This window comes from Gopherus evgoodei, chromosome 1, assembly GCF_007399415.2.
Source record: "Gopherus evgoodei ecotype Sinaloan lineage chromosome 1, rGopEvg1_v1.p, whole genome shotgun sequence".
In the NCBI taxonomy this organism is placed as follows: domain Eukaryota; kingdom Metazoa; phylum Chordata; order Testudines; family Testudinidae; genus Gopherus; species Gopherus evgoodei.
Window position 1 is genome coordinate 154366558 of NC_044322.1, and position 12609 is coordinate 154379166.

General features: G+C 42.1%; 1 protein-coding gene across 10 annotated transcripts in view; it reads right to left on the reverse strand.

The window, feature by feature from the left end:
- The window catches only part of BCOR (BCL6 corepressor), a 66936-nt gene that overhangs the window by 21826 nt on the left and 32501 nt on the right, over positions 1-12609 (reverse strand). For 7 of the 10 annotated variants that reach the window (XM_030576072.1, XM_030576028.1, XM_030576045.1 and 4 more), the window contains 3 exons: positions 7189-7470; positions 6500-6853; positions 168-496 (listed from right to left, as the gene is read on the reverse strand). In XM_030576072.1, coding sequence (XP_030431932.1) covers positions 168-496; positions 6500-6853; positions 7189-7470 — 965 coding nt within the window. The remainder of the gene's footprint in view (positions 1-167; positions 497-6499; positions 6854-7188; positions 7471-12609) is intronic. The other 3 variants (XM_030576090.1, XM_030576080.1, XM_030576107.1) reach the window with 2 other exon arrangements.

Below are 12609 nucleotides of genomic sequence, written 5' to 3' on the forward strand. Positions count from 1 at the left end.
ATAACAAACTCCTAGTTCTAATGAACAAATGGTTTGGATCCCAATGGGTTCGTTACAGCGAGGGTGTCCTGTATTGCTACATAGCACAATAACATGTCAGCTTGAGTAGGCTGGCTCTGCTGTACACTCTGTGAGGTTAGTGGATGATTAAATCTACATAAAGATACCTTATCTTCAGCATTTTCAATATCTGTGGTGTCATCCCCTGTCAGAGATGACCTCCTTCTCCGCTCCTGTAGTGCCAAGTGTTTTGTTTTACACTGGCGTTTCCCTGATGGCTTCTCACACTCAGAATATCTCTGCAGCAGGAATGTAGCTTGGAAATCCTCCTCTTCATCTGTGCACAGCACATCTGTATTCTGGCTCTCTTTAATTTTCTGCTGTTTGGCAGCCAACCTCAAGGCTGGAGTACAGCTTGGCTGAGACTGCTTTTTGCTGTTTGCATTGGTGGATGAAAGGCTCTTCGCGGGCGGAGAGACCATGAATAGAGGCAATCCTAAATGGGAGGAAAGGCATTACATGTTGCATGGTGTGTTGAGAGGAAAACACATTGTTAACACTTAACACTAACTCCTTTCCTGTTTAAGAGATTCACCAATTACATTTTCAAGTCATTAATATTTTAAATGTTCTACATTCAAAATGTAAATATGTGAACTCACAAGATGCTAAGTTTAAAGTAGTTGTAATTGTCTGATAAAACTACTACAGGAAGTTCTCTATTACTATTGTGCCTAAGTCCTGCAGAGGTGCACTGATATGCAACCTACACACTGGAACCTCTAGCCTCAATGGGTAAAACAAGGAGCAGAAAGTCTCAGCTGTGAATTTCTTGGTTTGGTGGGTGTAAATGACAAAATTTGTTTCCTTACCTGTAATTGTCTCATCTGAATGGGAACTCACCTTCTTCTTCAGGCTGGGAACTGCTGTTTTTTTTCTGCCTTTTCCAAGTTTAAGTGGCAGGCAAGAGGTATATGGGAAGGGGAAGATATTTTGTGTTCTAGTTAAAGAACATAAGAACGGCCATACTTGGTGAGACCAGTGGCCCATCTAGCCCAGTATCCTGCCTTCTGACAGTGGCCAATACCAGATGCCTCAAAGGGAATGAGCGGAACAATTATCAAGCGATCCATCCCATCATCTAGTCCAAGCATCTAGCAGTCAGAGAGGATGGCTGGAGGAGAGCCCTGAGGGAAGACTCAAAGGACTCTATCCTCAAAGACAACAAAGGATGAAGAAAGCACCAGGTCAATTTCTTAGTGCTTTCCAAATAATTCTGAAATAGGCTTGCTGTGACTTTCTGCCTACAAAGTAGATGGATCTCTAGTGGAGCGAGCAACTATATCTTCAAGACTACTTTGATTAGATGCCTTGGAAAACTGGAGGATGAATTAAATAAACTATCTAGACACAAAACATTTTGATGCTTTATACCCCTTCTACATTTCCCAGAACATTGGGCTTCCTCCAGGGTTTAGTTCTACAGAAGTAGAATTTCACAGCCCGGACCATATGTAAAGTGTGTAGTTTTTCTAGGATGCAAGGGGGTCTAGGATAAAGTGAGGACAAAGAACATGATAATTTTGAACAGAAATCTGAATTTCTTGTAAGAAACAGAATTGGGGCTGACTTCTGAACCACCTTCTTTGGAAAAAAATTAAAGCAAAGCTGTCTGATGAAAGGGGACAAAAACATTTCCCATCCTGATGGCTACAAAGAAGGGAAACTTCAGTCAGATTATATTGAACCACTTTCTGAGTCACTGGGGGAAGTGAGAGAGATTGCAGTTCTTCTTCCTAGATCCACAGGTTCTAAGACCAGAAATGACCATTGTGATAATCCAGTCTGACCAACTGTATAGCACCAGGCACAGAACTTCCCCAAATAATCCCTACAGCATCTTTTATAGAAAACACATCAAACCTTGATTTAAAAATTGTCCGTGATGGAGAAGTCACCACAGCCCTTGGAAAATTGTTCCAATGGTTAATTGCTCTCATGGTTAAAAACTTACATCTTATTTCCAGTCTGAATTTGCCTAGCTTCAACTTCCAGCCATTGGATTGTGTTATAACTTTCTCTGCTAGACTGAAGAGCCCATTATTAAATGTTTGTTCCCCATGCAGGTACTTACAGATTGTAATCAAGTCACTCTATAACCTTCTCTCCATCTTATCTGATCTTTCTGGCCACTCTGAATTTGAGGGGAAAAGTGGATAGGAACATCCTCAGACACCCATACAAGGGAATAACCAGGCATTGACCCTATGTTGGCACCAATGCTGGAAGCAGAATTTGGTTTTCTTTTTGGTGGACTGAGTTACAAATGGGTCTGCTTGTGGAAGGAACCACCTCTGTGTAATCTGACTGAATGGCCACTGGTTTAGCATCCATCTTAGAACGGCTGAGCCAGGCAGACTGTTGTACATGCTGTGGATGTACATGACTGAGGGGCAGAGGCTGGTATTCCAGATACAGAAGAATCCTTCTGTTCTCTCTATTCAGGCTTTTGTTTTTTGTCTTGCCTAGGTGGCAGTGATAAACCATAGTGGTCCTGTGGTTATCCTCCATATGAGTGGCTGCAATTCCCAGATGGACTCTTGGGACAAGGTCTATTTCATTCCTCACTGCCTGCAACTCCAGGAGGCTAAAGCTGAGCTGGCATTCTTGGGAAGACCACTTGCTCTCAGCCACATGAGGACCCATCTGCACTCCCTATCCGGAGAAGCCAGCATTAGTCACCATGCAGATTGCTAATAGCTCTGGCACAGGTCCGCCTCTGAAGAGAAAATGGAATGGACACCATCATTAAAAGGGACTTGTGCCTGGAAGGACTGTCAATAGACAGTCCATATCCTAAGTCTGGAGGCTCCAATGCCTGATTAGGAAGGGGGAATTGCCCCATAGGCCACTTGTGCCAACCAGCTGAGAGTACTGGTGTGCTGTTGAATGGAAGGCACTGGAGAATTGTTTGATGTGGGGTAAAATTTGGTCAAATTTCTCCTCTGGTAAAACCATGAGGCCCAGGTTGATTTGCACAAGTCTTGAGCTCGGATAAGGGAGCTCTTCTGGTCATTCGCTATGAACCTAAGATGTCCCAGGACCAAATCTGGCAAGCATGTTGTCCCTTCACATGACTGAGCAGTTACCAGCAGGTTGTGCATGTAGTGGCAGATCTAGATGCTCCTGTTGCCTCAGTCCACTCCCTAGATGGCCATCACCATTACAAATCCCTAAAAAGAGGATGACATGTCCAAGGGCACTGCCTGGAGCTGATAATGTTTGTTCCCAATTGCAACTGCCCCAGCACTGCAACACACAGAAGCCACTATGTCACAGGGACATATAAGATAAACTTGCTTGAGATCTATGAACCATGAGAAAAATTGGGGGACTATTGGATCAGAAGAGCTAAGGCCAACTTCCTCCTCATGCAACTTCTGTACACGGAGAGGCTTATCTAGATAACGATGAGGAAGAATTTCCAAGCCCTGGCAAATAGAGAAAAACAAATCAAAGAATTTACAGTTCAGTGGGGATGGAAGTAGCAGTTGCAGCAAAATGACTTGAAAGCCCTTAAGTGTCTCTAGAGAATGGGTTGGCCAGGGATAATTTAAAACAGGTATAAGGTGCTATTAAGGGCTTATTCTTGTTTCACATTGTCAAAGGGTGCCAGGATGCCTCTGGAAATGGCATCGGAATCTAAAACCACATATTTCTTTGAGCCAACATGTCAAAGAGAAGAGAAGATCTGGTAATATTATATCAGGCACTGCAAAGGAAAGCTAGAATCAACATTACAGAATCCAGTTGTCTGGCCTCCCCTCTTTTGAGTTCTACAAGACCTCTTCTTCTGAGAGCACAAGAAGGAGTAGAAGATGGACAGGTCTGTCTGAGCCAGAGCCACACACACCATGGTAGCTCGCAAAATAATAAAAAAAGAGTCTTTGACTCTAAGACAGCTGTCGATCTTCAGGTCCACTAAAACCTGCCCCATCGATTTACTATCAAGATCTTTTTCTTTCCCCCCTGCAAACAATCCTGACTGAGATGAAGGATGGACAAGAGGTCCCTTCCAACACTGATATTCTATGAATTGTAGTTCTATAATCTTTGGGACAATTTGGTAACTTTATCCAATTGGACTGGATACCATTTTAGAAACCTTATTGACGGGACTTCCCACCTGGCCTCAGCAATTCTCAAGAGATTCTGGTATGGGGCAAGTGGAGCGACTTTACCTATGCCTCATCTTGACGGGGTTCTGACTGAGGCTTGGTTGAGTTGCAAGTTTGGCTATGTTGAGAGTGAAATGTATCAAATCAACCAAGTCTGTTAGTGAACAAGCAACCTGGGACATCTGATTCAGAGTGCTCAGAGCAGGTGGGAAGCTCCTCTTCATCCTCCAAGAACTGGGGCAAATATTAGAGCTTGTCTGCATGTAAAACACTGCACCAACGCAGCTGCACCATTGCAGCACTTCTGTGAAGACTAACAACAATGGGAGGGATTCTCCCATCAGCATAGGCAATCCGCCCCCTGAGAGGCAGTAAGTAGCTAGGTCAATGCCAGAATTCTCCCGTCGACATAGCGCTGTCTACACTGGAGGTTAGGCCAGTTTAACTACGTCGCTCAGGGGTGTGAAAAATCCAAACCCCTGAGCAACATAGTTATATTGACCTAATTTCCTCATGTAACCCAGGCCTTTAGTTACATTTAGGGGAGTCCTCAGAAAAAAAAGACTAAATTTGCTTTAGGGAGGGTGGAGGAAATTGCTTACAGCCTTTGATCTGCAAATCCTGAAAGGGAGAAGGAAAGCTTCATCCTCTCCTTCTGAAAATGGGATGGAGGGAGAAGGAAGAGCTATCTGAGAAGATGTGGAGGCTCTGTGAGCAGAAACAGCCACATGATTTGGGTGTGCAGGATGCCAGTCAAGACAGTACAAAGCACGTTGAGGACATCTGAGTGCAGCTAAGATTTTAAGTTGCTTAGGTTTGTGGGAGTAATACCTCCTCAAGTGACTGAGGTAACTAATCACTTGAGGTCTGAGAGCCGGGGAAGGAGAGAGAGAAGACAGAAATGAAGCAGCAGGTGAATGGTGGGAGAGAGGGGCAGCAAAACAGGGAAAAAGCTGTATTGCTTGGCCCCTCCCTGGAATACTGTGGGCAGCTGGATCTTGCCACTGTGACAGTTTGGGGGAGGTCCCAGGGAGCCCGCCTCTTCCACCGACTGGCTCAACATTTGCTGGCTGCCATGGTGATGAAGCAGAAATAACAGAAGAGAGCAAGCCCCAGACTGGAGCAAGTGGGGAGACAGTCCTGCTTAGGAGAAGCCCCCAGAATGAAGTAATAGAAGCTCAGGTTGTGGGAGAAGATTGCCAGCATGTGGAGCTGAACACAGGAACAGCAGCCTTTGATGTGGCTGGGCCTTGCTCAGCTATTGAAGCAGTTGTGGGGGTGTTAAGGAATCACACTGCTAGTCAAGGGGAATCCCCAGAGTCACTCAACACCCCAGCCCCTCCACACAACCTCCCAGGAGCCCTCTGAGATTAGGTCTACACTTAAAATGCTTCAGTGATACAGTGAGGAGCTTCTCCTGCCGGCGTACTTAATCCACCTCCCCGAGAGGCCGGTAGCTATGTTGACAGGAAAATCTCCCCGTTAACATAGCACTGTCTACACAGGGGTGAGGTTGATATAACTGCGTCGCTCAGGGGTCTGGATTTTCCACACCGAGTGACGTAGTTATACCAATGTAAGTTTACAGCATAGACCCGGCCTGAGATGGAGAGTGAACTAGAGAAGCAGGAGAGAAAGACAGAAAGATCCTGGCAAAATATCCTGAAGAACAGAGCCCTCAGTGAGTCACTGAGGAAAGCTCTGCACGTGTGCATGGAAGAACACTGGGGAGCAACATCAGGGCTCTTCATCGGGCATGTCTGTAGAGAAAACAGACAGGCAGACTGCACTAAGGGAAAAAATAGGAGTAACCTCTTGACTGCCTCTAAGCCTTTGAGAAAGCAGAAAAACTCAGCAGTTCTTAACCTGATGGAACAGCAGATTCCCATGATAGAGAATCAAAGTCTTCATGCTACTCATACTGGACCTCTTGGTTGTTTTTAATTATACCCAAAAGGCACTAATCCATTTAGCTATACATGCAGTAAGTATTCTTACATGGACTAACAACCTGAGGTTTTGTTTTTTTTCTCTAAATCAGAACTATTCATGAATTATAAGAATGCCAAAACATCTGCAGACACAAAACTTCAATTTTAAAGTCATTTAAACCACAATTTAAAAAAAGACAAAAACCACATACACACCCATCTGACAAATTTTAGCTAGTGTTTTGTTGTTTTTTTTTTTAATAGTGGAGCTGTAAGTCCTTATACATGTGGACTTCTATAAAAACTGCTGACAATTCCTTAACAGTGGTGGCAGCATGCATCACTACTAATGCTATGCCAGCTGATGTTTCCCTAGTAGTCTCTGCATACCTTGTTCATTGTCACTTGTTTTGAGGGACTCTTCAGACCAACTTCTATTGCTTTTGACCTCTGACCTTTTCCTGGTGTGCCTTTCTTCTGTGCAGTCTTTGACCTTTGCAGTGGCCTCTGGCTGAACAGCCTCAGCTAAATCTTTCCTGCTTTGCCGGCCCAACTTGCCGGATGGGGATCTCTCTGGTGACACCTGCTGCTCCCATAGTTCCCTAAGATGCTGCAGGTGACGCTGCTTTTTGGGATGGAGCCCTGTTAATTCAATGCACACCTTCAGGTTGGTCACCTCATTACAATTGGGCTCTTCTAAGTGGTTAGAGGAATTGTTTGTCATTTCCCTCTCAGGCCAGTCATCTAATGGAAAAATAACTAAAAATTAATCAAAAAGCCCCCTCAACTTAAAACAAAAGCTACATTTCACTTGCGGGGCATATAGTCTCAGCTTTACCACCACACTATGCATTTTAAAAGGTTTGGTCATTAAGGGTCACATGCACTAGGGTCATTTGCAATGCTATGGCTACCATGTCCAATGACTAGTGCTTTACCCTCAGATACCAAGATATTATTTTAAGTGAAATGACAGTGCTCAGACTGGTAACTATCAAGTTAATAAATGGAGACATTAATTCATAGGGATATTCCTTTCACAAGAAATTCCTTAAGGGACACCAAAGCAATGGGGTTACCTTTGGAGCTTCTCCTCTTTTTTGCCTTTGACACAGCTTCATCCTGCAGCTCATCCACAGAGTTTTCGTTTTGGCTGCCCTCATTTTGTACTCTCTCACCAGAGTGTTTACGCTTTCTATCCAGACGTGGGCATGGATGCTGACTGATATCTTCTGTTGACCGGTCCCCTATATTTTCATAGAGAGGATGTCTCTCCAGATAATATTTCTCAGTTGGAGGATCTCTTTCCTCTGAGGTTTCAAGAAAGTGATCTTGGTTGTTTTCTGCACTATTAAAATCACCTAAAAATAATTAACAAACAAAACAAAAAAGTCTGTTGTAAAATAACTCTCATTTCTGATCTCTTCAATGTCCATTTCCTAACAATATATCCTTATTATTTCTGAATCACACAAGAAATAGTTTACTTTAGATTCTAATTTACAGTCAGCTGTAAAACAGCAAATTTCCCAGCAGTCAAGTTGAAAACCAAGTACGTATTCAAATTTTTGGCCTTCAATTTTTAGATAAGATCCAATCAGGCACTTCACCATACAAGTAGCTATAGAAATGCCACAGTATACTTACCTTTCTTTTCAATTCAGGGTTTTTCCATGACTTTAAAGAATCATCTTTAGATATCAAAAGCACATACTCTTTCAAAAGAGTAACCTTAAAAATCAGATAGCAATGCAAGCTTCATTTCTGCAATGGCTTTTATAAAATTAATTTCAGCAGCTCTGATACTTTAAGTCAATGCAAGACTAATCATGCCAAACTGCAGAGCCTGATTACAAGAATTCAACCCTGCCACTGTGTGTCCTTGGATGTACAAATGGGAAACAGAAGTGAATGCACATTCTAGCACTCACTCTGATAGGAAAAACACTTCAAGAATAGCTGTGAAATGATAAAATGCTACCTGCATTTATGTGAAGGTTATATGCAGCCCTGTATACCTGTAACAATCTCCCAGTCACCATTTGGCAAAGTTCCCTCATCTCTTCCTTCAAAAAAAATCCAGCACTCATTTATTCCATGATGCTTTCCAGCTACAGTGACCATATAAGCCTTGAAAAATTTACCTGACACTACTTGAGTAAGATTACTAGCCAAGGAGAAAAACGCCTGTGCTACCACGCCCCTTCAAACTTAAGAACTGTGATTCAGGATCAGCTTAAGCGCATGCTTAATGTCAGTGGGACTTAAGCATTGTACAGGGATTCTTTGAAAAGAGATTATTTCTTGAAACAGGACCTAAACAAACCAAATAGGTGCATACTACTTATTATGCACTATACATAAGTAACATGTCAATCAACTTTAAATTTTATCTTATATACAAACACTTTTATATATTAGAGTTTAGGTCTCTCATAAGTCTTACCCTTCTTGGCTCACTCTCTTTTGTTCTCGTATCGTTTACAGTCCATTTCCTCTTTCTCACCCCCATCTCCCAACATTTCACATCCCTTTTGCTTCCAAATATATTGTCGTCTCTTCCTCAGCCCCTCTAATTTCAGTCTCTCCCATTTCTCCCCTCAAAACTGCTCTCATGTACACAAACAAAGTCCACTTAGTTTCTAATTTATCCTATCAGTCTCTTCTCTTCAACCATATCGGCTCACCCACTATCCTTTTCCTTACATTCACCCTGGCCCCATTTACTCGTCCTTACCCATCCCATCTACTTACTCATGCTTGCTCCTTCTTACACAGGGCTTGACACATTTTCCAGAAACCCAACTGTCTGTGAACTAGATTAGGGGTCCTCATTCTCCTTTTGGCGATGCCCAGGCAAGAAGCAAAGCCAGGCCCCATTGACTGGGAAAGGCAGAGGGTAAACTGAGCTGGCTGGCCACTATTCCATTTGCCAGTACTTCTTCTTGGTTCCTGCCTCCTCTGCTCCTGAACTTAAATATATTTTTAAATGAACGCTTAGCCCTTTAGTTCCTAGCCCTCATGATTACAAAGACAACCTTCAAAATGTGAATCAGTTATAAACCAGCTCAATCATGTCTACCTGAATCTGCAGACTGAATGAAATAATGATGTGTAGTGCACACTATTTGCTTAAATGGGTGCTGGTGCTCAAGTCTAATGTTGACATTTACATGGTCTTCATTATTTACTATTTTACTGCTGTTTAAAGCACACAAAGGAGGACTATCCTCTTATGAAAATCTCAAAGATATTCTACAAGCAGCATCTCATTGTGTAGGGATAGTCAATTATTTTTTTGCCAAGGTCCAAATTTTTTGGTCAAAGTATAGTCAAGGTCCAGACTCCAGAGAAAACAATTAAAAAAACCCAAAATGGTGATAATAAATAAGTAGTAATAAATTAAAGGATTTAAGAGTCCGTTCAGTCTGCTGGTCTGGATTCGCTCACAGTCTGCTTATTGACTACCCTGTCACAGTGTGTCATAAGTGAACAGAGCTTGAGAAAGTTTTTTCCCCCCTGAGGAGTTTATGCTGGTTTTCCTACCAGAATGGTAGGAACCTGGACCCTGCTTGTGACATCTTTTGTACCCTCGATCTAATAGGTTCCTGACAAAGCCAAGCACCCAACTAGTCTGGCTGTTGGAAGGAAGGTGGGGGAGAGAAAGAGTGTGTTCCTCCAACCTCTACCTCAGAGCTAACTACTACAAGGATGGTATCAAGTCCTTTCTTACTTAGCCTTTGTCTATGTTCTGCCACACCACTATGCAGCTCCAAAGCTACTGTCCCCTGCTGATCACAGTTCTTCCCAGCTGAAGCAAAGCTACATTGACCTCATGTTTGTCAGTTTTACTGCTGCCCTTAGGGTTTCCTTTAGCAGCAGTGATAGCGAAGCTGCCTCTGGTCAGTTTCCACTTACTGCAACTTGGAAAAGCTTTAAGCAGCAGTTAGGGCACTTCAGCTGTCTGCAGACTCCAGAAAAAAACACTGCATAAAAAGTTTCAACTCCATTTAGACGGTTACAAACTCAACTAATAAAAGGACAAGAGGTAAAAGCCAGAAGCACTCTCTCAAGAAAGCACTATATTTGTTCTATGGAATGCTCATGCCCAAACCATACCTCTCTGTGGCTGTTTGGTATTAAGTGAACCCATTTTTTAGATTGTTCATCATATACATAACACTAATATGTCTTTTTCTTTTTAACAAAATACAAAGAGTGGAGCAGCTACCTTAGTTTATTAAACTCTTTCTCCAAAATGTTACTGTCCAAAATCAAAATGCACTTGTAAATATTAGACCCCTGCACATCTGGTAACAATGTACTAACAAGATCCAGCACATCAGTATTAATCAGATTTGTTGTGCACAAATTTAAAAAAACTTGGACTGGCAACATTAAGTTATCACTTCAAAAATGTTTCTAAAAATAAAATCTAATAAAGCGATCTACAATCTTATTTTGTGTTTAACTCCCTGAACAGACAAAGTCAGAGGGAATTTAATCACATTTCTAATAGTTACATTTAAGGTGTTCACCAATACCACAAATTATGTAGTATTTTTCAGATTGAAAATCACTGTTATGGAACGGTCTCCCTGTTGATAATGCACTTTGGAAAGAGAAAGAGGAGGAACACCTTGATTATTTCCTAGAGATCCTTGTAAGGACCTGGAGAAGCAGCAGTTCTTATTGTGACCATCCAGAGACTGCAGATGAGATTTGCAGGGAACAGCCGTTTAGCACCCCCTCACTACTAATGAAACAAAGTAACATCAAATTCATTCAACTCCCTAATTCTTTTTTTTCCAATCAGGATCTGACCCAGAAACCCAGAATGCCCCACTATGCCATGCAAAGGATAGCCCCAAGAATGAAGAAGTGGCGATGTTCAATTTAGTCTCATTATCATTAGTCCTTCATTCACAGATTTTTTCTGGTGCATTGTTTCTAGAGAGAAGAGCAAAACTACCACCATTACCAGTCAATGTCTGTGGCAAATAGCTGATGGGAGTAGTTCCACTCATTCCTGTCCTCTCCCTGATTCTACCACACAGACAGTAGGAAACTCAGTAATGCCCCCATGAGGGCAGCATGACATCCCATTGCTGCCAAGCTAGCAGGCCAGTCCTTTACTGACCCATTTTAAAAGATTAGGAACATCAGATGCTCAATGTATATAAAACGTGTGACATTATAATCTGCCTATACCAAGGTTGCAAAGTGAGGGAAGAGATATTCAGGCAGAACTGTAAAGTTATTAAACTATTTTGGAAAGCATCTTGACTATACTGTATTTGCAGATTACCAAAAATACATTTTTCTACAAGTGCCTAAGTGAATGACAAATCCACAGGACAAACCAGAAACGAAAGTCTGAGCTGTCAGATGGCCCATAGTTTGGCACAGTCTTCTCAGGCACGTACCCTGCATCAAAGCATTATCGTTATGAGGTCTAGTTATGTCAAATGCCGAGAGGTTGTTGGTTTTTGCTCAGAAAAACTGCAGTAGTTTCATAGAACACAACTCTATTCATATTTTACCACCAGATTCCACTCTGTCCTGAATCTGGCTTGGAAAGCCATCTGGATCAAAGACACAGGACTTCCAAAATCCAGGTATGAATATCAAACAGAAGGGCACTAGCACAAGGACAGTCTCCCTCTTTGGGCCCATATAAGAGTTTGGTCTTCCTCAGGCTCTCACGCCTCCCCTGTACCTTCTACTCTGTTAAGGAAGCAAACAGCACACACACTTTGGAGTTTTCAAATCATTATCACTATTCAAATAATAAGCAGCAGAAAGAGACTGATAGAATAGTAAATGCCAGTTTTCATATCAACACATCACATAAGAAGGTTCACTCTAAAACAGAAAATGCTGCTACAGTGAAGAGCAACACGTTCCTGACATCATTTACTAACCTCAGTCCAGTCATACTAACTCAGCAACAAAAACCATCTTTTACTATCCTGTAAAACTGGAAACTAGAAAGAATGACCACTCTACACGTATTGTTTTCTACTTGAAGCAGTATCCCCAGTGCACTGGTCACATTTTGTGAGGAAGAAATTATTAAAAGCTTTTTTTCATTTTCTCCATCTTCCTTTTCCTGCCAGCACAAACACTGTTTAACAACACATCTTCCATACAATATGAACAGGAAAAGCATACTTTAGTTTTTAAACTGCAGTTCTTTCTTTATAGATAAAGTGGCAACTAGAACCAGCTTTTCCTCTCCTCTCTTCAGTGACTTCTCACTGCAGGCATTTAAGAAAGATGCCTTTTAGTCCTCATCCCAACTCTTCGCAGGACGCTTTATCTGAACATGAACTAGCATTTGTCACCAAGATCACAACAAAAATAGAATATTTCAGCCAAGCCACTTTTCAGGATAAAACAAGCAGCGTTCTGACTATCCCACGGGGGGAAAAAGTTAGACTTTCAGAGAGTGAAAATGTATTTCCCGAAAGTCTTCCATCCTTGTTTCCTTCACCTAA